Below are 24,341 nucleotides of genomic sequence, written 5' to 3' on the forward strand. Positions count from 1 at the left end.
GCGGAGGGAAGGGGGCAGAAAAGCAAGAAACGAAAGACCTAGAGGAAGCCAGGCAGGAGGACGGGGGGGGGGGCGGGCAGCTGGAAGGGGGCGGGTGGGCATTCGCCCGGCAGAGCGCCCTGCAGGATGGGAGAAATGAGCAGTCGAGGGCGAGGAAGGAACAAAAGGGGAAAGAAGTTCAGAGGAGAGAGGAGGGGGACAGCGCAGAGGCTCTGCAGACAGACGCCTGGCTGAGGCTCCAAAGCCCCGGGTTCAGGCCCCACACCACCAGCAGCCAGAGCAAGGACAGCGCTTCAGAGCAAATAAAGGGGAGGGGACGGAAGGAGAAATGAAAGGGGCAGGAGGAGAGGCGACGGGTGGGGGGCTGGAGATGGGGCGCCCACCGCTGCTCTGCCCTCCCCTCTCCTCCCCTCCCCTGCAGGGGTGGTCCGGGCCTCCAGCATCTTCCCCATCCTCAGCGCCATCCTGCTGCTGCTGGGGGGCGTGTGCGTGGCGGCCTCGCGGGTCTACAAGTCCAAGAGAAACATCATCCTGGGCGCCGGCATCTTGTTTGTGGCTGCAGGTGAGAGACAAGCGGAGGGGTGCCCCAAAGGTGTGAGGGTGCAGCGCCGGCTCCTGGGTGCCCAGCAAGTGAGGAGGATGCAGAGCCGGCTCCTGGGTGCCCAGCAGGTGAGGGGTTCAGAGCTGACCCTGGGTGCCCCAGCAGGTGAGGGGTGCAGAGCCTGCCCCTGGGTGCCCAGCAGGTGAGGGGGTGCAGAGCTGGCCCTGGGTGCCCCAGCAGGTGAGGGGGTGCAGAGCCGGCCCCTGGGTGCCCAGCAGGTGAGGGGGTGCACAGCTGACCCCAGGGTGCCCAGCAGGTGAGGGGGTGCCGAGCTGACCCTGGGTGCCCAGCAGGTGAGAGGGTGCAGAGCTGACCCCCTGGGTGCCCCAGCAGGTGAGGGGTGCAGAGCTGACCCTGGGTGCCCCAGCAGGTGAGGGGGTGTAGAGCTGACCCCCTGGGTGCCCCAGCAGGTGAGGGGTGCAGAGCTGACCCCCTGGGTGCCCAGCAGGTGAGGGGGTGCAGAGCTGACCCTGGGTGCCCAGCAGGTGAGGGGGTGCAGAGCTGACCCCCTGGGTGCCCAGCAGGTGAGGGGGTGCAGAGCAGACCCCCTGGGTGCCCAGCAGGTGAGGAGGGTGCAGAGCCTGCCCCTGGGTGCCCAGCAGGTGAGGGGGTGCACAGCTGACCCTGGGTGCCCAGCAGGTGAGGGGGTGCAGAGCCGGCCCCTGGGTGCCCAGCAGGTGCGGAGGGTGCAGAGCCTGCCCCTGGGTGCCCAGCAGGTGAGGGGGTGTAGAGCTGACCCCCTGGGTGCCCCAGCAGGTGAGGGGTGCAGAGCTGACCCTGGGTGCCCAGCAGGTGAGGGGGTGCAGAGCTGACCCTGGGTGCCCCAGCAGGTGAGGGAGTGCAGAGCCAGCCCCTGGGTGCCCCAGCAGGTGAGGGGTGCATAGCCGGCCCCTGGGTGCCCCAGCAGGTGAGGGGGTGTAGAGCTGACCCTGGGTGCCCAGCAGGTGAGGGGGTGCAGAGCCGGCCCCTGGGTGCCCCAGCAGGTGAGGGGGTGCAGAGCTGACCCTGGGTGCCCAGCAGGTGAGGGGGTGCAGAGCTGACCCCCTGGGTGCCCAGCAGGTGAGGGGGTGCAGAGCTGACCCCTGGGTGCCCCAGCAGGTGAGGAGGGTGCAGAGCTGACCCTGGGTGCCCAGCAGGTGAGGGGGTGCAGAGCTGACACCTGGGTGCCCAGCAGGGGAGGGGGTGCAGAGCTGACCCCCTGGGTACCCCAGCAGGTGAGGGGTGCAGAGCCGGCCCCTGGGTGCCCCAGCAGGTGAGGGGTGTAGAGCTGACCCCCTGGGTGCCCCAGTAGGTGAGGGGTGCAGAGCTGACCCCCTGGGTGCCCCAGCAGGTGAGGGGGTGCAGAGCTGACCCTGGGTGCCTCCAGCAGGTGAGGGGGTGCAGAGCTGACCCTGGGTGCCCAGCAGGTGGGGGGGTGTATAGCTGACCCTGGGTGCCCCAGCAGGTGAGGGGTGCAGAGCTGACCCTGGGTGCCCAGCAGGTGAGGGGGTGCAGAGCTGACCCTGGGTGCCCCAGCAGGTGAGGGGGTGCAGAGCTGACCCCCTGGGTGCCCCAGCAGGTGAGGGGGTGCAGAGCTGACCCCCTGGGTGCCCCAGCAGGTGAGGGGTGCAGAGCCGGCCCCTGGGTGCCCCAGCAGGTGAGGGTGTGCAGAGCCGGCCCCTGGGTGCCCAGCAGGTGAGGGGTGTAGAGCTGACCCCCTGGGTGCCCCAGTAGGTGAGGGGTGCAGAGCTGACCCCCTGGGTGCCCCAGCATGTGAGGGGGTGCAGAGCTGACCCTGGGTGCCTCCAGCAGGTGAGGGGGTGTAGAGCTGACCCCTGGGTGCCCAGCAGGTGAGGAGGATGCAGAGCCGGCCCCTGGGTGCCCCAGCAGGTGAGGGGGTGCAGAGCTGACACCTGGGTGCCCAGCAGGTGAGGGGGTGTAGAGCTGACACCTGGGTGCCCAGCAGGTGAGGGGGTGCAGAGCTGACCCCCTGGGTGCCCAGCAGGTGAGGGAGTGCAGAGCTGATCCTGGGTGCCCAGCAGGTGAGGGGGTGTAGAGCCGGCCCCTGGGTGCCCCAGCAGGTGAGGGGTGCAGAGCTGACCCTGGGTGCCCAGCAGGTGAGGGGGTGTAGAGCCGGCCCCTGGGTGCCCCAGCAGGTGAGGGGTGCAGAGCTGACCCTGGGTGCCCCCAGCAGGTGAGGGGGTGTAGAGCCGGCCCCTGGGTGCCCCAGCAGGTGAGGAGGGCGCAGAGCTGGCCCCTGGGTGCCCCAGCAGGTGAGGGGGTGCAGAGCTGACCCCCTGGGTGCCCCAGCAGGTGAGGGGGTGCAGAGCTGGCCCCCTGGGTGCCCCAGCAGGTGAGGGGGTGCAGAGCTGAACCCCTGGTTGCCCAGCAGGTGAGGGGTTGCAGAGCCGGCCCCTGGGTGCCCAGCAGGTGAGGGGGTGCAGAGCTGACCCTGAGTGCCCCCTGCAGTTGAGGGGGTGCAGAGCTGCCCCCCTGGGTGCCCCAGCAGGTGAGGGGGTGCAGAGCTGGCCCCTGGGTGCCCCAGTAGGTGAGGGGTTCAGAGCTGACCCTTGGTGCCCCCTGCAGGTGAGGGGGCACAGAGCTGACCCCTGGGTGCCCCAGCAGGTGAGGGAGTGCAGAGCCAGCCCCTGGGTGCCCCAGCAGGTGAGGGGTGCATAGCCGGCCCCTGGGTGCCCCAGCAGGTGAGGGGATGCAGAGCTGACCCTGGGTGCCCCAGCAGGTGAGGGGGTGCAGAGCTGACCCTGGGTGCCCCCAGAAGGTGAGGGGTGCAGAGCCTGACCCCTGGGTGCCCAGCAGGTGAGGGGGTGTACAGCTGACCCCCTGGGTGCCCTAGCAGGTGAGGGGTTCAGAGCCAGCCCCCTGGGTGCCCCAGCAGGTGGGGGGTTCAGAGCTGACCCTCTGGGTGCCCTAGCAGGTGAGGGGGTGCAGAGCTGACCCTGGGTGCCCCAGCAGGTGAGGGGTGCAGAGTCAGCCCCTGGGTGCCCCCCACCCACAGCCCTTGGGGACTGACCCATCGGGGAAGGCAGTGCAGTCTAGTGGTCTTGGGGGGAATCTCAGCCAGGAGCCCTGTAGGACCTGGAGGTGTCTTGACAGTGGTGGGGTCCCGGCTTTGGACCTTGGAGCTGGATGTGGTTGGGGAGGGACCTGCTCTGGGGACGTCGCCCTGGAGGGTCCCCTAAGAGAGCCCTGGGACACCTCCACACCCCTCTACAGGGGCTCTCCTTAGGTGCTAAGACCTCCGATAAATACCTACCCTGGGAAACTGGGGGGGGGGGCTCTGAGGCTGGGCCGGACCCAGAGGAGGGGGAAGGGCTGATGCTTTGGGGGGTGGGTGCAGCACTGGGGGCCTGGGGGCGCTGCCGGCGTGCTGCAGTGTAGACAGGACTCTGTTCTAAAGCTGCGAATCTGAGCCCCGAGGAGGCAGCACCCAGACCCGCAGGGGTGAGGCTCAGAGCTTGCCGGGCAGGACCTGGGTCAGGTTGATGGTGGGAGGGGGCATCCTGGCCCAGGGTAAGGATCTCTGAGGCCACTTGTCCAGAGTACCTGGGGCGGGCGAGGCCATCTCGGGCCAGGGTCCCAACCCGCTGAGAGCTGTAGAGCCTGAAGGGTCCGACCTAGGTCTGGGCTGGGGTGGGGGTCTCGACTCTCTGAAGGGAAAGGGGGCCATGATCAGGCCGGGAGGGCAGAGGACGTGGGGTCCCGGGTTTCAGGGCTCAGATCCCAGGGCAGAGAGGAGAGCGCCCTTGGTGTGTGTGGGGGGGGCAGCTGCACCTCTTAGATGAGGGTCTGGGCCACTTGGGGCAGGATTCAAAGCCCCTTCCAGAAAATGGACCCCCCAGTCCCAGACATGCAGACCCCGGGTATCCCTGGGGTTGGGGGTTCGAGTCTGGGCTGGAAGTGAGGAGGGGCTCCGCAGGCTGGGGGGTCGGCCAAGCCTCAGAGCTTAGGGGGGCAGGTTGGGGGTGTTGGGGAGCTTGGAGCTTAGGGTCCTCTGGGTGGAAGCTCTGCGGGTCTGGGGTCCTCTGGGTGGGGGCTCGGCGGTCCCGGGTCTGGGGTCCTAGCTGGCCGCAGGCTCTCCGCCAGTCCCCGACCCCCAGCCTCAGGCTCCGCTTCCCCCTTCCCCCCCTCAATCCCCGGTCCCTGACCCGACCACCAACCCGCCTGATCCCCGATCCCGGGACCCGGCCCCCCGCCCCGACCACCAGCCGGCCTCAGGCCCCGCGGCCCCCGGACCCCCAGCCCTCGACCCCGGCCCCCACCCGGACCCCGACCCCCAGCCACCGCCCAGGCCCCGGCCTCAGGCCCCGCATCCCCCCAGGCCTGAGCAACATCATCGGCGTGATCGTCTACATCTCGGCCAACGCGGGCGAGCCGGGCCCGAAGCACGACGAGGAGAGGAAGGGGCATTACTCGTACGGCTGGTCCTTCTACTTCGGGGGGCTGTCGTTCATCCTGGCCGAGGTCATCGGCGTGCTGGCCGTCAACCTGTACATCGAGCGCAGCCGCGAGGCGCGCTGCCAGTCGCACTCGGACCTGCTGCCGGCTGGCGCGGCGGGCGCGGGGGGCGCGGGGACCGGGGGCGCGGGGCCGGGGGGCGCGGGGGGCGCGGCGGCCGTGCTCCGCCTGCCCGGCTACCGCTTCCGCTACCGCCGCCGCTCGCGCTCCAGCTCCCGGTCGAGCGAGCCGTCGCCGTCGCGGGACGCGGCCCCCGGGGGCCCGGGCGCGGGCTTCGCGTCCACGGACATCTCCATGTACACGCTGAGCCGCGACCCGTCCAAGGGCAGCGTGGCGGGGGGCGCGGCGGGCGCGGGCTCGGGGGGCGCGGGGGCGCCCGGCTTCCTCACGCTGCACAACGCCTTCGCCAAGGAGGCGGCGGGGGGCGTCACGGTCACGGTCACCGCGCCGCCCGCCGCGCCCCCCGCGCCGCCGGCGCCGCCCGCCGCGCCCCCCGCGCCCGGGACGCTGGCCAAGGAGGCGGCCGCCTCCAACACCAACACGCTCAACAGGAAGACCACGCCGGTGTAGACGCGGTGGCCGCGGTGTGGACGCGGGGATGGGGGGCGGGAGGGGCGGCGCGTGCGCGGGCGCGCGTGCTCGGGCACCCTGCTGCGACTGCGGGACCCCTCCGTCCCCGAGCCCTGGGTGCGGGGCGCCCCCGCTGCGGACTGTGGGTGCGGGACCCCTCCCTTCCCCGGGCCCTGGGTGCGGGGCGCCCCCGCTGCGGACTGTGGGTGCGGGACCCTTCCCTTCCCCGGACCCTGGGTGCGGGGCGCCCCCTCTGCAGACCGGGTGGGGGAAGGACCTTTCCCCTTCCTGGGCCCTCAGGTGGAAGACCCCTCCCCTGCCTTCCCTGGGCCCTGGGTAGGGGGCGCCCCCTCTGCAGACTGTAGGTGGGGGACCCTCCCCTCCCCGGGCCCTGGGTGCGGGGCGCCCCCACTACGGACTATGGGTGGGGGAAGGACCCTTCCCCTTCCTGGGCCCTCAGGTGGAAGACCCCTCCCCTGCCTTCTCCAGGCCCTGGGTGCGGGGCGCCCTTGCTGCGGACTGTGGGTGCAGGGCGCCCCCGCTACGGACTGTGGGTGGGGGAGGGACCCTTCCCCTTCCTGGGCCCTCAGGTGGAAGACCCCTCCCCTGCCTTCTCCAGGCCCTGGGTCCAGGGCGCCCCTGCTGCGGACTGTGGGTGGGGAGACCCCTCCCCTTCCCTGGGGGACCCCTCTTCCTGGGCCCTCAGGTGGAGGACCCCCTCCTCCCCTCCCTGGGCCCTGGGTGCAGGACGCCCCTGCCGGAGACTCCAGGATGGGGGGACCCCTCCTCTCCCTGGGCCTCTGCTGTGCCTGGGACCCCAGGGTGGGGGTCTGCCGCGTGTCAGCCTCGCGGTCTATTTTGGTGGGGGGTGGGGGTGGGGAAGGCTGTGTTTTTCCTTTTTTTTTTTTTTTTGCAGTTTTTTTTTTTCATGTTTTGCTGTGTGCATGGGTGGGAGGGGCGGGAGGGACCCTCAGCCCGACCCCACTCCTGGAGGGGGACCCCAAGCAATGAAGTCGGGTTCCACCGCCGCTGGAGAGGGAGAGGAGAGGGAGGCCGAGGGCAGCCCCTCTGCTCACTGTCCCCTCAGGCCCGGGATGGCGCCCCAGGAGGGGCCAGACGCAGGCACAGAGGGACTCACTCATCACCACTGTCATCCAACCCGTTCATTCATCTGAGCACTGGGCAGACCCGTCCCCTGAGACACAGACAGACTGACAGACTCCAGTGATTTGCCAGCAGCGAGTCAGCTGCATTAAGGATGCCAGAGAGATCCAACAGGCCGTGAAGGGACCCTGACCCTGCCTGAAAGGGTGGGGGTCTTTTAGCTGACACTGAGCAGACCACAAGCCAGGCTGAGACAGTATGTGCAAAGGTCCTGGGGCAGCGGGCACCAGACAAGCCAGATGGAATGAGGTGGAGACAGGACCAGTCTGCAGGAGATGGCTTAGTAGGCGTGTGTGCGTTCGTGTGTGTGTGTGTGTGTGTGTGTGTGTGTGTGTGTGCTTGTGTTGGGGGCTGGGGGTGAGCCAAGGGGAGACCAGAGGCAGGGCTTGTGGAAACACAGCCCCCAGACGCAGACGCTGGCCCCCGGACAGTTAACCACTTGAGGGGCTCGAGAGACTGGCATCTCAGCTACTCACTGCTGGGCATTTCTGATGGTGCATGGGGCAGCCTGTCAGGAGAGGCCCCTGGACACGCAGCACAGAACAAGGCCCAAAGAGGCGTGTGCCCCCCACCCACCCCCCAACCACCTCTGGGCAGAGCAGTGGGCGCTGCTCTGGACCAGGACAGGTGCCTCCCACAGAGTCGAGGGGCACATGCGGGAGGACTCACTGGGGTGCTCCCTGGGGCTCCGGAGGAGGAGGGGCAGGAAGCTGGGCATCCGCAGTGCAGCCAGAGAGAGCCGGCTTTGCCTGTAGGAGGCCCTGGGTCTGGTCCCTGGCGCTGGAGAGGAGGGGGAGGATCCCTCCAGGTGATGGAGGCTGGGGAAGGGCCCCCTGAGGGCGAGGGGCTGTGTGTGGTGTGGGGACGGCACCAGATGCTCTGGGCATGAGGGTCACAGTGCACTGGGAGGCCGGGCCAGAGAGGCATCTAGCAGCCTGGGTGCCTGAGTCCCCAGCAACACCATTTCTCTCTTTCTTTCTTCCTTTCTTCTCCTCCTTCTCCTTCTCTTTCAAATCCTTCTTTTATTCTTTTGTCTCCAGGGTGATCACTGGGGCTAGTGCCAGCACTACGAGTCCACCTCTCCTGGCAGCGACTCTTTCTTTTTTTCCTTGTTTGGACAGGACAGAGACATTGAGAGAGGATGGGGAGGGAGAAGAGAGACGGAGAGACACCTGCAGCCCTGCTTTACTAGGCTTGGGCAGCAGGGGCTCGAACTCCGGTCCTTTCTCATGGTAGCATGTGAGCTTAACCAGGTGCACCACCACCTGGCCCCCAGTCCCTGGCAGCATCTTGATTATGCAGGTCTTTGCCCCCTGTTTTATTTGATAGGACAGAGAGAAATTAAGGGAGGTGAGGAAGATAGAAAAGGAGGCACCTGCCGGCGGGAAGCAGAGGTCTGAACGCAGGGCCTTGCTCCTAGTAATGGGCTCGGTGGGGTGAACCACCGCACAGCCCCTGCTCTGGGGATCGTTATGTGTTCACTTCATCTCCACTGACGGAAGGGGTGTGTCGGGCACCGCGGGGAAGGGCTTTCTGGGCTTTCTTCATCTCGAGAGAGGCAGGAAGCCGAGTAGGCTGAGCCAGACTGGGATGGCGGCCGGCTTCCCCCACGGCCCTGCAGCTGTGGTGTCACCTCTGTTTCAGCCTCTCCTTCAGTCAGGAAGGAGGAATTTGGGGTCAAGTGGCGTGCCGGTCCAAATTTGCTTGTTTTTATTAAGATTTATTTATTGTGGAGAGAGAAAGAAAAAAACTTGAAGCATCACTCTGGCATATGCAGTGCTGGGGATTAAACTCAGGCCTTCAAGCTTGAGAGGCCCCACCTTCCAGATAGCTATTCACCTATCTACTCATCTGTCTATCCACCCATCTGTCCATCTATCCACATATCTATCATCTATCTATCCATTTCTCCATCTATCCATTGATCTGTCATTTATCTGTTCATCTATCCATCCATCTGTCCATGTATCTATCATCTATCCATCATCCATCTATCTATCCACTGATCCATCCACCTATCCATTGATCTATCCGTCTATCTATCTACCCATCTATCCACCCATCTATCCATCTCTTTTTTAATTATATTTATTTATTATTGGATAGAGACAGCCAGAATTTGAAAGGAAAGTTAGTGATAGGGAGAGAGACAGACACCTGCAACATTGCTTCACCACTCATGAAGCTTTCTCCCTGCAGGTGGGGACAGAGGGCTTGAACCCGGGACCTTGCTCACTGTAATGTGTGTGCTTAACCAGGTGCACCACCTGCCCCCCCACCTATCTGTCTGTCTATCTATCTATCTATCATCTATCTATCTATCTATCTATTTTTACCAGAGCAGTACTCAGCTCTGGCTTATGGTGGTGCTGGGGATTGAACCCAGGGCCTCTGGCATGCAGGTCTGGTATGCACGTCTTTCAGCCCTGGAGTTTTATTGTCAGGGGCTCTGGAGGTAAGCTGGAGGGGTACTGGTGGGTGTGGGAAGGGGTGAGGGGGAGGCTGGGGCCGTGCTGCAGGGCTGGGCAAGCTGTCTGGGGCTCGCTCGGTGGCGGTGGCGACAGTGCCTAGTGGGGCTCCCTGTTGGCTTGGCTGGTGACCCTGGGTCCCAGGGTGGTTTCTGTCCTGCCCTCCACCTGCTCCTAGTTGCTTTCCTTAAGTAAATATAAGAAAGGGAGGGAGGGGACAAGCTGAGAGTAGCGTCCATCCAGGGGGAGGCCCCGGGCACAGAGCCATCAGCCCATCTGGCCGGTCAGGGCTCTGGGCAGCACTGGGGAAGACTGTGCCGTCCAAGCCGGTCACTGAGATACTCAGAGCTGGGTGCTGAGCCGGGTGCTGCTTCAGGAGAGGGTCGGGGGCTGGTGGGCCGCCCGAGGGGGGGCGGGGGGGGGAATGAGGACCTTAGGGTTGCACATGAGGGTGGTGCCGCTGAGGGGAGCCCCCAGGGCAGCCCGCGTTGGGGAGTGGGGGTGCCATTTGCCAGAGGGCCCCAGCCAGCAGGAGAGGTCCTGACTGGAAGTAGACAGCGGAAGTCCCGGGAAGGACCAGGTGGCCCAGGAGGCAAGCAGGAACAGAGGGCTGAACCGCAGAGCCCGGGGCCCTGGCTGGGGGCTGGGGTGGGAAGGCCAGCCAGAAGAAGGACACCAGGAACACAGCGGCTGCTGGCTTTGCTTGGGACCCTGATGGGGGGCGGGGGGGCAGGTCACTTCAGCGCAGAGGTGGGGCCGCTGGCCTGGAGGGCAGGGGACACTGAGACCAGGCCATCCCTTTGGAGTGAGTATGAACAGCACACTCACCCCAAAGATTCAAACCCTTTCTGTGAAAGGAGAGGAGAGCCAGTGGGGGCCGGCACAGCGGGCAGGTGGAGGGGGACCCTGGGCCTCGGGGGCAGGACAGCGGGCGGGTTGGGGGGTCCCCGCCGGCACCCAGACCCCTTTAAGGGCTGGAGGTGCGGTCCTGCTGCATCTAAGGGGCAGTGCCCGTGGTCTGTGATCTCAGGGGAGGGGGGTGTGCAGGTAGAGGGACACTGAGGAAGGCCAGCAGGTGTGTCCCGGGGAGGGACAACTGTGTCACCATCCCCTCACCCCTGCATTCACCCCTGCATTCACCCATGCTGCTCTACCAGTCACCCAGTGTCCACGATTCCATGGCTCATCCATCCATCCATCCATCCATCCATCCATCCATCCAGTTATCTAAAGCACAGTCCCAGGACCCCGGGCAGGGCAGGGCAACGCTCAGGCCCGCCCATGGGGTGCCCCTAGAGGGTTGGGGGTCCCCGCACCTGGAGAGGCAGGTGGGCCCATAGCTGGTGGGAGGCAGGGCCCAGTGAAAATGCAAAAGGGCTGAGGGGGGAAGGGTTGAGGGAGCCCTGCTGCCTCTCCACACAGCTGTCGCTGTCCCACCTTGAGCTAAGATGCATGGAAGGTCCTCCGGCCCCTAATAAACTCCATGAGAGCTCTTGGCCTGCTGAATTTCCCGACAAAGCGTCCTGCCCCAGACCAGGGGCACGAGCCCCGCCTCCCTCACACCCAGGGGTCCCCAGCCCCTCCTCCCTCACACCCAGAGGTCCCCAGCCCCTCCTCCCTCACACCTAGGGGTCCCCAGCCCCTCCTCCCTCATACCCAGGGGTCCCCAGACCCTCCTCCATCCCACCCAGGGGTCCCCAGCCCCTCCTCCTCACACCCAGGGGTCCCCAGCCCCTCCTCCTCACACCCAGGGGTCCCCAGCCCCTCCTCCTCACACCCAGGGGTCCCCAGCCCCTCCTCCCTCACACCCAGGGGTCCCCAGCCCCTCCTCCTCACACCCAGGGGTCCCCCAGCCCCTCCTCCCTCACACCCAGGAGTCCCCAGCCCCTCCTCCCTCACATCCAGGGGTCCCCAGCCTCTCCTCCCTCACACCCAGGGGTCCCCCAGCCCCTCCTCCTAACACCCAGGGGTCCCCAGCCCCTCCTCCCTCATAACCAGGGGTCCCCAGCCCCTCCTCCCTCACACCCAGGGGTCCCCCAGCCCCTCCTCGCTCACACCCAGGGGTCCCCCAGCCCCTCCTCCCTCACACCCAGGGGTCCCCAGCCCCTCCTCTCACACCCAGAGGTTCCCCAGCCCCTCCTCCCTCACACCCAGGGGTCCCCAGCCCCTCCTCCTCACACCCAGGGGTCCCCAGCCCCTCCTCCCTCACACCCAGGGTCTCCCAGCCCACCTCTCACAATCTGGTGTCCCCCAGACCCGGGAGTCCCCCAGCCCCTCCTCCCTCATACCCGGGGGTCCCCACTCCTGGCCCCCGCCCGCCCTGCTCGCCCCTGCAAGAAGCAGAGTCCCTTCCACAGGAGCCCTCCGGCCCTTTTCGCGGCGCCCCCCCCCCCCCCCCCCCCCCCCGTCCCCTAAATACCCGGATCCCTGGCGGCGACAGGTGCCGAGTTATTTACAGGCCGGACCCGAAATAGCGCCGGCAGGCGGGGCGGGAGAGCGGGCACGTCGTTGGGAGGGTGCCCGTGTGGGTGCCATGTGGGTGCCGGTGTGGGTGCCGTGTGGGTGCCCGTGTGGGTGCCGTGTGGGTGCCCGTGTGGGTGCCCGTGTGGGTGCCGTGTGGGTGCCCGTGTGGGTGCCGTGTGGGTGCCGTGTGGGTGCCGGTGTGGGTGCCGGTGTGGGTGCCCGTGTGGGTGCCGTGTGGGTGCCCGTGTGGGTGCCGTGTGGGTGCCGTGTGGTTGCCGTGTGGGTGCCGTGTGGGTGCCCGTGTGGGTGCCCGTGTGGGTGCCCGTGTGGGTGCCGTGTGGGTGCCCGTGTGGGTGCCGTGTGGGTGCCGTGTGGGTGCCCGTGTGGGTGCCCGTGTGGGTGCCGTGTGGGTGCCCGTGTGGGTGCCGTGTGGGCGGCCGTGTGGGTGCCCGTGTGGGTGCCGTGTGGGCGGCCGTGTGGGTGCCCGTGTGGGTGCCCGTGTGGGTGCAGTGTGGGTGCCGTGTGGGTGCCCGTGTGGGTGCCGTGTGGGTGCCGGTGTGGGTGCCGTGTGGGTGCCCGTGTGGGTGCCTTGTGGGTGCCCGTGTGGGTGCCGGTGTGGGTGCCGTGTGGGTGCCCGTGTGGGTGCCGTGTGGGTGCCGGTGTGGGTGCCGGTGTGGGTGCCCGTGTGGGTGCCGTGTGGGTGCCCGTGTGGGTGCCGTGTGGGTGCCGGTGTGGGTGCCGTGTGGTTGCCGTGTGGGTGCCGTGTGGGTGCCGGTGTGGGTGCCGTGTGTGGGTGCCGTGTGGGTGCCCGTGTGGGTGCCGTGTGGGTTCCCGTGTGGGTGCCGTGTGGGTGCCGGTGTGGGTGCCCGTGTGGGTGCCGTGTGGGTGCCGGTGTGGGTGCCGTGTGGGTGCCAGTGTGGGTGCCGTGTGGGTGCCGGTGTGGGTGCCGTGTGGGTGCCCGTGTGGGTGCCGTGTGGGTGCCGTGTGGGTGCCCCTGTGGGTGCCGTGTGGGTGCCCGTGTGGGTGTCCGCGCCCCCTCCCCAGCCCCGCAGGCCGCGGCTGTGCGCTGACGCCCAGGAACCCGCGCCCATTCCCGGGGTCTGCCGGCCTCGAGGGGCGCCCCGAGCACCCAGGAGCCCCCCGCCCCCAGCCCCGGCCCCAGCGGGTTTCTGTGGCGACCCCCGCCCACGGCCCTGGGCCCCCGGCCGCCGACACCCTCCGCCCTCGCGGCCGCCCCGCCCCGCCGCGCCCCGCCCCGCCCCGCCCCGCCTGGCCTCTGGCAGGGCCGGCGCGCAGGCCCCGCGGCGCCGGGGGAGGATCCGGGCGGCCCCGCGAGGATGTGGTCCAACTTCTTCCTGCAAGAGGAGGAGCGGCGGCGGGCGGGCCGGGGGCGCGGGGCGCGGGCGCGGGGCGCGGGGCGCGGGGGCCCCGGGGTGCGGCGGGCGCTGCTGCTGAGCGCGCTGGGCGCCGCGCTGGCCGTGCTGGCCGTGAGCACCGAGTTCTGGGTGGAGCTGCGGCCCCGCGGGGACAACGGCAGCTGCCAGGCCGCGCACCTGGGGCTCTGGAAGGCCTGCACCCGGCGCCGCTCGCTGAGCCACCCGGCCGGGGACGCCTGCCGCCCCGCCGAGCTGCCGCGAGGTGAGCGCCCCGGGGAAGGGCAGAGAGACCCAGAGACTGAGAGACAGAGAGAGCCTGAGAGACAGAGAGACCCTGAGAGACATAGAGAGACTGAGAGACAGAGAGCCTGAGAGATAGAGAGAGCCTGGGAGACAGAGAGAGCCTGGGAGACAGAGAGACCCTGAGAGACAGAGACAGAGAGAGCCTGAGAGACAGAGAGAGACTGAGAGACAGAGAGAGACTGAGAGACAGAGACCCTGAGAGACAGAGAGAGCCTGGGAGACAGAGAGAGCCTGGGAGACAGAGAGAGCCTGAGAGACAGAGACAGAGAGAGCCTGAGAGACAGAGAGAGACTGAGAGACAGAGAGCCTGGGAGACAGAGAGAGCCCAGGGAAGAGAGACCCTAAGAGACAGAGAGAGCCTGAGAGACAGAGAGAGCCCAGGGGAGAGAGACACCCTAAGAGACAGAGACCCTAGGAGACAGAGAGACCCCTCAGAGAGAGACCCCTCAGAGAGATAGAGTGCCTCTCAGAGAGGACCCTCCACGAGGGCCGAGCCGCAGAGAAAGCCGTCCCTGAGAGCACTGTCCCTGTCGGCTGGAGCATCACCAAGCCCTTTGCCCCAGGAGCAAGAGGGTGGGGGGTGTCCAGACCAGCCTGCGCCCAAGGAGGGTCTGTACCCCAGTCGGCTCCAAGATGGCCTGTACGCCCAGCCGAGCTGCTCCCGACCCCCAAACCGACGCCAGCCCTGGAATGGCTGTGCCCCTGACGGCTGGCCCCACAGCCGGCCTTCTCCAGACCAGCCTGCGCCCCCAGCGAGCACACACGCCACACGCCAGCCAGCACCTGCACCGCCGGCCCCGATCCGTCACTGTCCAGCTGGGCCTCAGGGTCCCAGGCCCATGTCCCCACATCCCCCAGCCCCTGGCCCGTCACTGTCCAGCTGGGCCTCAGGGCCCCTGGCCCATGTCCCCACATCCCCCGGCCCGTCACTGTCCAGCTGGGCCTCAGGGCCCCTGGCCCATGTCCCCACATACACCGGCCCCGGCCCATCACTGTCCAGCTGGGCCTCAGGGTCCCAGACCCATGTCCCCACATCCCCCGGCCCCGGCCCGTCACTGTCCAGCTGGGCCTCAGGGCCCCTGGCCCATGTCCCCACATCCCCTGGCCCCGGCCCATCAATGTCCAGCTGGGCCTCAGGGCCCCTGGCCCATGTCCCCACATCCCCTGGCCCCGGCCCATCACTGTCCAGCTGGGCCTCAGGGCCCCTGGCCCATGTCCCCACATCCCCCGGCCCCGGCCCGTCACTGTCCAGCTGGGCCTCAGGGTCCCAGGCCCATGTCCCCACATCCCCCGGCCCCGGCCCGTCACTGTCCAGCTGGGCCTCAGGGTCCCAGGCCCATGTCCCCACATCCCCCGGCCCCTGGCCCGTCACTGTCCAGCTGGGCCTCAGGGTCCCAGGCCCATGTCCCCACATCCCCCGGCCCCTGGCCCGTCACTGTCCAGCTGGGCCTCAGGGCCCCTGGCCCATGTCCCCACATCCCCCGGCCCCTGGCCCGTCACTGTCCAGCTGGGCCTCAGGGCCCCTGGCCCATGTCCCCACATCCCCCGGCCCCGGCCCGTCACTGTCCAGCTGGGCCTCAGGGCCCCTGGCCCATGTCCCCACATCCCCCGGCCCCGGCCCGTCACTGTCCAGCTGGGCCTCAGGGCCCCTGACCCATGTCCCCACATCCCCTGGCCCCGGCCCGTCAATGTCCAGCTTGGCCTCAGGGCCCCTGGCCCATGTCCCCACATCCCCCGGCCCTGGCCTGTCACTGTCCAGCTGGGCCTCAGGGCCCCTGGCCCATGTCCCCACATCCCCCGGCCCCGGCCCGTCAATGTCCAGCTGGGCCTCAGGGCCCCTGGCCCATGTCCCCACATCCCCCGGCCCCTGGCCCGTCACTGTCCAGCTGGGCCTCAGGGTCCCAGACCCATGTCCCCACATCCCCTGGCCCCGGCCCGTCACTGTCCAGCTGGGCCTCAGGGTCCCAGGCCCATGTCCCCACATCCCCCGGCCCCCACATCAGGCTGTGCCCCTGCAGACCATCTGGGTCCCTGGCACCTGCCACTTGTCCCCCACCCCTCCCAGGGAGAGCCTGCCCGGTGCCCACCTCCTCGTCCTGCATGGGGAGCACTGCAGAGCCTCCATCCTCAGACCTCAGGCCTCCCAGGACCGTCCTGGCCCTGCCTCCCTGCCATGCCCACGTGGGGCTTCTCTTTTTTTAAGGATTCTATTCCTTTTTTATCTTTATTTATTTATTATCAGAGACAGAAAAATTGAGAGGGAGGGGAGAGACAGAGAGACAGAGACCCCTGCAGCCCTGCTTCACCACTCATGAAGCTTCGCCCCTGCAGGTGGGAACCGGGGCTTGAACCCATATCCTTGCGCACTGTGATGTGTGTCCTCAGCCAGGTACAGGACACCCGGCCCCAGGTGTGACTTCTCTCTGACACACCTTCCCCACCAAGGCCTGCGTGTCAGTCCAGCCCAGCACGGGGGCAGGTGTGGGCGTCACTCTGCTTGAGCCTTCGTTTATTTATTTGCTTCTTTATTTATTTATGTCAGAGCTCTGCTCAGCTCTGGCTGATGGTGGAGCTGGGGATTGAACCTGGGACCTCAGAAACTCAGACAGGAGACTCCCCCCCACCCTTTACTAGGGAACTAATGTTTTACAGTTGACAGTAAAATACAGTAGTTTGTACATGCATAACAGTTCTCAGTTTTCCACACAACAATTCAACCCCCACTCGGTCCTCCTCTGCCATCTTGTTCCAGGACCTGAAACCCCCCACCCCAGAGTCCTTGACTTTGGTGCAGTACACCATCTCCAGTCCAGGTTCTGCTTAGCGTTTTCCCTTCTGACCTTGTTTTTCAACTTCTGTCTATGGGTGAGGTCATCCCATCTTCATCCTTCTCTTTCTGACTGATCTCACTTCACATGATTGTTTCAAGCTGCATCCCAGATGGGCTGGAAACGGTGAAGTCACCATTTTTAACAGCTGAGTAGTATTCCCTTCTGTATCTAGACCACAACTTGCTCAGCCACTCACCTGTTGTTGGACACCTGGGTTGCTCCCAGGTTTTGGCTGTTACAAACTGTGCTGCAGGAGTCTTGACCACCATGCCGCCCCTACCCCCGGCCCCCGAAGTCTGTCCCGCGCTGCTGACACTGGCCTCACCTCCCTCTTCCTCTCCCCCTGCCCCACAGAAGCAAACTGCACTTACTTTAGATTCTTCACCACGGGGGAGAATGCACACATCTTCCAGAGAACCACAAAGAAAGGTGAGCTCCCCCCCCCCCCGCTGGGGTGTGTGTGGGGGTCTGCATCCCGCCGGGAGGCCGACCTGGGGTGGGGGTCTCCGGCCCCGCGTTCCAGACTGGGCATCTGCAGAAGTCACAGGGCACAGGACTCTCCCGCCCCCAGGGGTGGGCACCGCCCTGCTGGCTGCGAGGGTCTCGGCTTGGAAGTGCCGCACGTGGGGGCTTCGCCTGTTTTCCTGTGAGAAGATGTTTGCCTGTGAGGAGGTGGGCTCCCGGCTCCAGCAAGTGGCCGAGGCAGAGAGGGGAAGGGGGCCCAGAGCTTCCGACCGACCGACCGACCGGGAAGCTGCTTTCGCCTATGGAAGCTTCTGGAAGGAGGGGAGACTGGGCATACGCTGGCCAATATGGCAGCCTCTGGGTGCTGGGGAGGGGGAAGGGAGAGCTGGGGAGGGGAGGGAGAGGAGGAGAGAGGGAGGGAGAGGGGAGGGAGTGGGAGAGAGAGAGGAGGTGAGAGAGGGAGAAAAGGTGAGGGGAGAGAGGTGGAGGGGAAGTGGGGAGGAGGCGACAGAGAAGCAGAACACCCACCCCCCAGCAGAGGGCTTCTCCACCTGATTTTCTGCAGGAGGGGCCAGAGGCTGCGAGGCCTTCACAGGCTATGCTGGGATCTCCCACAGTCCCCATGATGACTCCCACAGCCCCTGTCTCCCCCAGACTCATGAATCCCCCAACCACCGTCTCCCCCCAGACCCCGTCTCCCCCCAGCCCCTGTCTCCCCAGACCCCATCTCCCCACAGACCCAGTGACTCCCCCAGACCCCATCTCCCCCCAGACCCAATGACTCCCCCAGACCCCATCTCCCCCCAGACCCAGTGACTCCCCCAGACCCCATCTCCCCCCAGACCCAGTGACTCCCCCAGACCCCATCTCCCTCCAGACCCAGTGACTCCCCCAGACCCCATCCCCCCAGACCCAGTGACTCCCCCAGACCCCATCTCCCCCCAGACCCAATGACTCCCCCAGACCCCATCTCCCCCCAGACCCAGTGACTCCCCCAGACCCCATCCCCCAGACCCAGTGACTCCCCCAGACCCCATCTCCCCCCAGACCCAATGACTCCCCAGACCCCATCTCCCCCCAGACCCAGTGACTCCCCCAGACCCCATCTCCCCCCAGACCCAGTGACTCCCCCAGACCCCATCTCCCCCCAGCCCCTGTCTCCCCGAGACCCCATCTGCCCCCAGACCCAATGACTCCCCCAGACCCCATCTCCCCCCAGACCCAATGACTCCCCCAGACCCCGTCTCCCCCCAGACCCAGTGACTCCCCCAGACCCCATCTCCCCCCAGCCCCTGTCTCCCCCAGACCCCGTCTCCCCCCAGTCCCTGTCTCTCCAGACCCCAACTACCCCCTGACCCAGTGACTCCCCCAGACCCCGTCTCCCCCCAGACCCAGTGACTGCCCCAGACCCCATCTCCCCCAGCCCCTGTCTCCCCCAGACCCCGTCTCCCCCAAGACCCAATGACTCCCCCCAGCCCCCTGCAGCCATGCTTCCTCACCTGGGAACAGCTGCTGCTCCAGCCCCTCCATCCTTGGCTGTGTCCTCTCTTGACCTGGGGCTTTAAGGAACCACTGACTCGGGAGCAGCGGGCTAAGCGCAGGTGGCGCAAAGCACAAGGACGGCTTCGAGCCTGGTTCGAGCCCCCGGCTCCCCGCCTGCAGGGGAGTCGCTTCACAGGCGGTGAAGCAGGTCTGCAGGTGTCTGTCTTTCTCTCCCCCTCTCTGTCTTCCCCTCCTCTCTCCATTTCTCTCTGTCCTATCCAACCATGACGACGACGACAACAACAACAATAATAACAACAGCAACAATAAAAAACAAGGGCAACAGAAGGGAAAATAAATAAATATAAAAAATAAAAAAAGAAATCACTGACTCTCTGAGTCTCAGTTCCTCAAATAGTTGAAATAAAAGACTGGACTGGGGCAGGGGTAGGCAGCCTAATGGTCACGCAAAGAGACTCTCCTATCTGAGGCTCCAAAGCCCCAGGTTCAGTCCCTGGCACCACCATAAGCCAGAGCTGAGCAGGGCTCTGGCAAAATAAATAAATAAATAAATGAAGAAGGGAAAGAGGGAAGGAAGGAAGGAAGGAAGGAAGGAAGGGAGGGAGGGAGGGAGGGAGTCTGGACTGGGGTCTAGGAGGTAGTGCAGTGGCTAGAGCATCTGACTGTTGGCCTGAGGTCCTGGGCTTGGCCCCCAGCACGGCCTGTGCCGGAGGGAGGTTCTTCTCTCTCACTTGGTCACTCCTGAAATCTTTAAAAGCCTCTCTCTTTTTCTTTTCTCTTTGCTGGGGGATTAATGATTTGCAGCCGACAGTAAACAGTAGTTTGCCATGTGGGACATTTCTGTTTCCACATAGCCGTTCAGCCTCCCTCTTCCTTTCCTTTTATTGTATAGAGACAGAGGGAAATTGGGAAGGGGCGGGGGTGATGGCATAGTGGTTATGCAGAGAAATTGGGACAGGATAGTGGTGCACCTGGCTGAGTGGTGCAGGTTACAAAGACCCAGGTTCGAGCCCCCCAGCCCCCACCTGCAGGGGGAAAGCTTTGTGAGTGGTGAAGCAGGCCTGCAGGTGTCTCTCTCTCACTCTCACTTTGTGAGTGGTGAAGCAGGCCTGCAGGTGTCTCACTCTCCCTCTTTCCAGCACCTTGATTTCTGGCTGTCTCTATCCAGTAAATAAAGATAATTTTTAAAAATTAAGAGTTTAAAAGAAGAGAAATTGAGAACAGACAGAGGGGGAGAGACAGAGAGACATTTGCAGACCTGCTTCACCGCTTGGGAAGCTTCCCCCTGCCAGCAGGGGACCAGGGGCTGAAACCCGGGTCCCTGACCAAAGTAATAGTGCTCTAACCTGGTGCACTACCGCCAGACCCCCCAAAACTAAAAAAAAATCAAGTCGCAAGGACCGGCATAAGGATCCCAGTTCAAGCCCCGGCTCCCCACCTGCAGGGGGTCACTTCACAGGCGGTGAAGCAGGTCTGCAGGTGTCTGTCTTTCTCTCCCCCTCTCTGTCTTCCCCTCCTCTCTCCATTTCTCTGTCCTATCCAGCAACAACAACATCAATAACAGTAACAACTACAGCAATTTTTAAAAAGGGGCAACAAAAGGGAATAAATAAATAAATAAATAAATAAATGCATTTTTTAAATCATCAAAGTGCCAGGGACGCAGCCCAGTGACAGAGCACGTGTTTTATGGCTGTGGCTCAGCCGCCACCAGGCACGTGGCCTGGAGCTGCAGTGTGGTGCTCGTGCTTGGACGTCCTGCTGCTCTGACAGTGAGTGTGCGCTCAAGACTCCTGTACGTGACGAGAGACGGGGGAGGGGAGAGAGAGAGCCGGGGCCTCACTCGGGTTCACGACACCGGACGGCCAGGAGAGACGTCGGGACTCGGGCCTGGGGGTTCAGAGCCGTGGCTGCTGTGCCGCCTCCTGGGTCACTCCAGTCCTTTTAAACAGAGCAAAAAATACCTGTTTCTCTGAGAGAGAGAGAGAGAGAGAGAGAGAGAGAGAGGAGAAGGAGGAGGAGGAGGAGGAGGAGGAGGAGGAGGAGGAGAACAAATGCTAGTACACTGCTTATCCCTGGCACAAGGTGGTGCTGGGTCTTGAACCCGGGGCCCCGGGGCCTGACACACACAGATCCTGGGCTGCAAGGCTGAGCCACCTCCCCAGCCCCGGCTCTAGCTTTGAGTCTCCCCAACCCCCGTCCCCACGGAAGGCCCTTCACGCCCCACCCTGCTTCCTGCTCCCTGCAGAGCTGAACCTGGCGGCCGCGGTGGTCGCGGTGCTGGCCCTGCTGGCCATGGTCCTGGGCGGCCTCTGCATCACCATGGTGCTCAGCAAGGGCGCAGACTTCCTGCTCCGGGTTGGGGCTGCCTGCTTCGGCCTCTCAGGTGAGGCTTGAGAGCTGGCCATAAGCAGGTGATGTGCGTAGGCCATGTGGTCAAGCGCTGCTGCACGCTGGGAGGCCTTGTGGCCAAGCACTGTTGCATGCTGGGAGGCCTTGTGGCCAAGCACTGTTGCATGCTGGGAGGCCGTGTGGCCAAGCGCTGTTGCATGCTGGGAGGCCGTGTGGCCAAGCGCTGTTGCACTCTGGGAGGCCGTGTGGCCGAGCGCTGTGCATGCTGGGAGGTCGTGTGGCCGAGCACTGTTGCATGCTGGGAGGCCGTGTGGCCAAGCGCTGTTGCATGCTGGGAGGCCGTGTGGCCAAGCACTGTTGCATGCTGGGAGGTGGGAAGCCCAAAGGGGATAACTCCATTCTTGTTGCTTGGGGATTGGCTGTAGTGTTTTCAAGCACCATTTGAGATTTGGACCCAGTGCCACCAAACACAGCTGCATGCTGAGAGGAGGGGTCTCTGAGCACAGCTGCATGCTGGGAGGAGGGGGTCTCTGAGCACCACTGCATGCTGAGAGGATGGGGGGGTCTCTGAGCACTGCTGCATGCTGGAAGGTGTGTGAGCCCCGTTGCATGGCGGGAGGCGGCCTCCGGGGCTACGTGTCTGTGGATGGAGGGATGCCAGGGGCTGGGGCAGGAAGGCTCAGTGTGCAGAGCTTCTGCTCTCTGTGAGACTTGTCTGGGCCCCAGGGAGGGCCGTGCTCTTGGAAGTGGGGCTACAGACACCCCAGTGCATGGTGGGTTGCCAAAAGCTCCCAGGGGGCAGGGGTGGCGGTCAGCCGGGTCGCCAGCACCGGCTGCGTTGGGGCGGCTCTGACAGGTCCTGTCCCCACAGGCCTGCTGCTGCTGCTCAGCCTGGAGCTGTTCCGCCACTCGGTTCTGGCCTTGCTGCTCCGCGTGGATCCCGGTCCCCCGGTCCCCGCACTGGCCCACCAGTTCTCCTGGTCCCTGGGCTGTGGGGTGGCCGGCGGGGTGACCCTGCTGTTGGGGGCCGTCTGCTTCCTGCTGCTCAGCCTGCCTCCCTGGCCCTGGGCCTCCCTCTGCCCCCAGCGGGGTCCCCGGGCAGCCTGAGCCCCCGGCCCTGGGCCTTCCTCTGCCCCCAGCAGGGTCCCTGGGCAGCCTGAGCCCCCAGCCCCCTCCCTGGGCCTCCCTCTGCCCCCAGTGGGGTCCCTAGGCAGCCTGAGCCCCCAGACCCCAGCCCTGGGCCTCCCTCTGCCCCCAGCAGGGTCCCTGGGCAGCCTGAGCACACGGCCCTGGGCCTCCCTCTGCCCCCAGCAGGGTCCTTGGGCAGCCTGAGCACACGGCCCTGGGCCTCCCTCTGCCCCCAGCAGGGTCCCTGGGCAGCCTGAGCCCCCAGTCCCCCAGCCCTGGGATCTCCCTCTGCTCCCAGCAGGGTCCCCGGGCTGCCTGAGCCCCTGGCCCTGGGCCTTCCTCTGCCCCTAGCAGGGTCCCTGGGCAGCCTGAGCCCCCAGACCCCAGCCCTGGGCCTCCCTCTGCCCCCAGCAGGGTCCCAGGGCAGCCTGAGCCCCCAGCCCTTAGCCCCTGGGCCTCCCTCTGTCCCCAGCAGGGTCCCTAGGCAGCCTGAGCCCCCAGCCCTTAGGCCCTGGGCCTCCCTCTGCCCCCAGCAGGGTCCCCGGGCAGCCTGAGCCCCCAGCCCCCAGCCCTGGGCCTCCCTCTGCCCCCAGTGGGGGTCCCCTGGCTGCCTGAGCCCCCAGCCCCTTGGCCCTGGACCTCCCTCTGCCCCCAGCAGGGTCCCTGGGCTACCTGAGCCCCCAGCCCCTTGGCCCTGGACCTCCCTCTGCCTCCAGTGGGGTCCCTGGGCTGCCTGAGCCCCCCAGCCCCTGCCTTGGGCCTCCCTCTGCTCCCAGCTGGGTCCCTGGGCCTCCCTCTGCCCCCAGCGGGGTCCCCAAGCTGCCTGAGCCCCCAGCCCCCTGGCCCTGGGCCTCCTCCTTCCCCCAGCGGGGTCCCCAGCCCCCAGCCCCCCACTGCCGGGCTGCCCTCTTTCTCTCTGGGGCTTGGTCAGGGGCCTGGGAGGGGCAGATCCGATGGGGCAGGGGGCACATGACCCAGGGCCACTGGAACAGAACCCCAAGTCTGACACAGGGGTGAAGCCCTGCCCTCCTGAGGGACTAGGAGGAAGAGTGATGGGAGGGGGAAGACATGGGGGCCTTCCAGCTATCCCCCCCAACATCCCAAACCCAGCTCCTGACTTGCCCACCCTCCCCCACTCCCTGGACAGAAGCTGACAGGCCCCCTGGGGAGGTGGGGGGGTCTGAGCAGTGGCCCATCCTACCTGCACCATGGAGCAGAGCCATGCAGATGTTCCCAGAGCTGCTGCAGTGGCCAGAAGTTGGACCCTTGGGAGCCAGGCGGTGGCGCACTAGGTTAAGCGCACGTGGCGCAAAGGGCAAGGACCCACCCAAGGATCCCGGTTGGAGCCCCCCGGCTCCCCACCTGCAGAGGAGTCGCTTCCCAGGCGGTGAAGCAGGTCTGCAGGTGTCTGTCTTTCTCTCCCCCTCTCTGTCTTCCCCTCCTCTCTCAATTTCTCTCTGTCCTGTCCAATAAAAATACTAAAAAGAAAAAAAAAAAAGCCTCCAGGAGCAGTGGATTTATAGTGCCGGCACCGAGCCCCAGCAATAAGCCTGGAGGCGATAAAGAAAAGTTAGACTCAGGCATCAGGTCCTGAGTTCAGTCCCCACCACTGCAAGTGCCAGAGTGATGCTTCGGCTCTAGTTCTCCCCATCCCCCCACAGATAAACACAAGGGAGAAAGGGGCTGAACTGTCGTCCAAAGTGTGCCATTAAAAAATAAGTGGGGCCTGGGTGGTAGTGCACAGGTGTGCAGGTGGCCGGTTCGAGCCCCCAGCTCCCCACCTGCAGGGGAGTCGCTTCACAGGCGGTGAAGCAGGTCTGCAAGTGTCTGTCTTTCTCTCCCCCTCTCTGTCTTCCCCTCCTCTCTCCATTTCTCTCTGTCCTATCCAACAACAATGACAACAGCAATAATAGCTACAACAATAAAACAACAAAGGCAACAAAAGGGGAAAAAATAGCCTCCAGGAACAGTGGATTCGTAGTGCAGGCACTGAGCCCCAGCGATAACCCTGGAGGTAAAAAAAAATTAAGGAGTCGGGCGGTAGTGCAGCAGGTTAAGCACATGTGGCACAAAGCACAAGGACCGGCGTAAGGATCCCGGCTTGAGCCCCCGGCTCCCCACCTGCAGGGGAGTCGCTTCACAGGCGGTGAAGCAGGTCTGCAGGTGTCTGTCTGTCTCTCCCCCTCTCTGTCTTCCCTTCCTCTCTCCATTTCTCTGTCCTATACTACAACAATGACAGCAACAACAACAGTAATAACTATAATCACAATGAAAAATAACAAGGACAACAAAAGGGAAAATAAATAAATATTAAAAAATTAATTTAAAAAAACAACTAAGTGGTTGAGCGCACATGTCACAGTGCTTAAGGACCCAGGTTCGAACCCCTGGTCCCCACCTGCAGAGGGGAAGCTTCACAAGTGGTGAAGCAGGGCTGTAGGTGTTTTTCTGTTTAAAAATGTTATTATCTTTATTCATTTATTAAACAGAGACAGCCAGAAACTGAGAGCAAAGGAGAGACAGAGATGGAGAGACACCTGCAGCCCTGCGTCACCGCTTGTGAGCCTTTCCCCCTGCAGATGGGGGCTGAGGGATTGAACCTGGATCCTTGTGTGTGGTCACATGTGCGCTCAACCAGGTATGTCACCACACAGCACCCCCT

The 24,341-nt window shown here is 65.1% G+C and overlaps 2 protein-coding genes across 2 annotated transcripts in view; both read left to right on the plus strand.

The window, feature by feature from the left end:
• CACNG8 (calcium voltage-gated channel auxiliary subunit gamma 8) overlaps positions 1-6,043 on the plus strand; it is a 10,203-nt gene extending 4,160 nt beyond the window's left edge. Inside the window, exons 2-3 of the mRNA XM_060186503.1 lie at positions 342-562; positions 4,920-6,043. Coding sequence (XP_060042486.1) covers positions 342-562; positions 4,920-5,626 — 928 coding nt within the window. The 3' untranslated portion in view covers positions 5,627-6,043. The remainder of the gene's footprint in view (positions 1-341; positions 563-4,919) is intronic.
• Positions 6,044-13,047: 7,004 nt separating this feature from the next.
• On the plus strand, positions 13,048-23,709 carry CACNG6 (calcium voltage-gated channel auxiliary subunit gamma 6). Its single transcript, XM_060172734.1, has 5 exons — positions 13,048-13,359; positions 16,586-16,660; positions 20,448-20,585; positions 21,423-21,943; positions 22,303-23,709. The coding sequence occupies exons 1-4, from the start codon at positions 13,059-13,061 to the stop codon at positions 21,656-21,658; spliced, it is 750 nt and encodes a 249-aa protein (XP_060028717.1). The 5' UTR covers positions 13,048-13,058; the 3' UTR covers positions 21,659-21,943; positions 22,303-23,709.
• The last annotated feature ends 632 nt before the right edge of the window (positions 23,710-24,341 follow it).

This window comes from Erinaceus europaeus, chromosome 2 (assembly GCF_950295315.1).
Source record: "Erinaceus europaeus chromosome 2, mEriEur2.1, whole genome shotgun sequence".
Lineage (NCBI taxonomy): Eukaryota > Metazoa > Chordata > Mammalia > Eulipotyphla > Erinaceidae > Erinaceus > Erinaceus europaeus.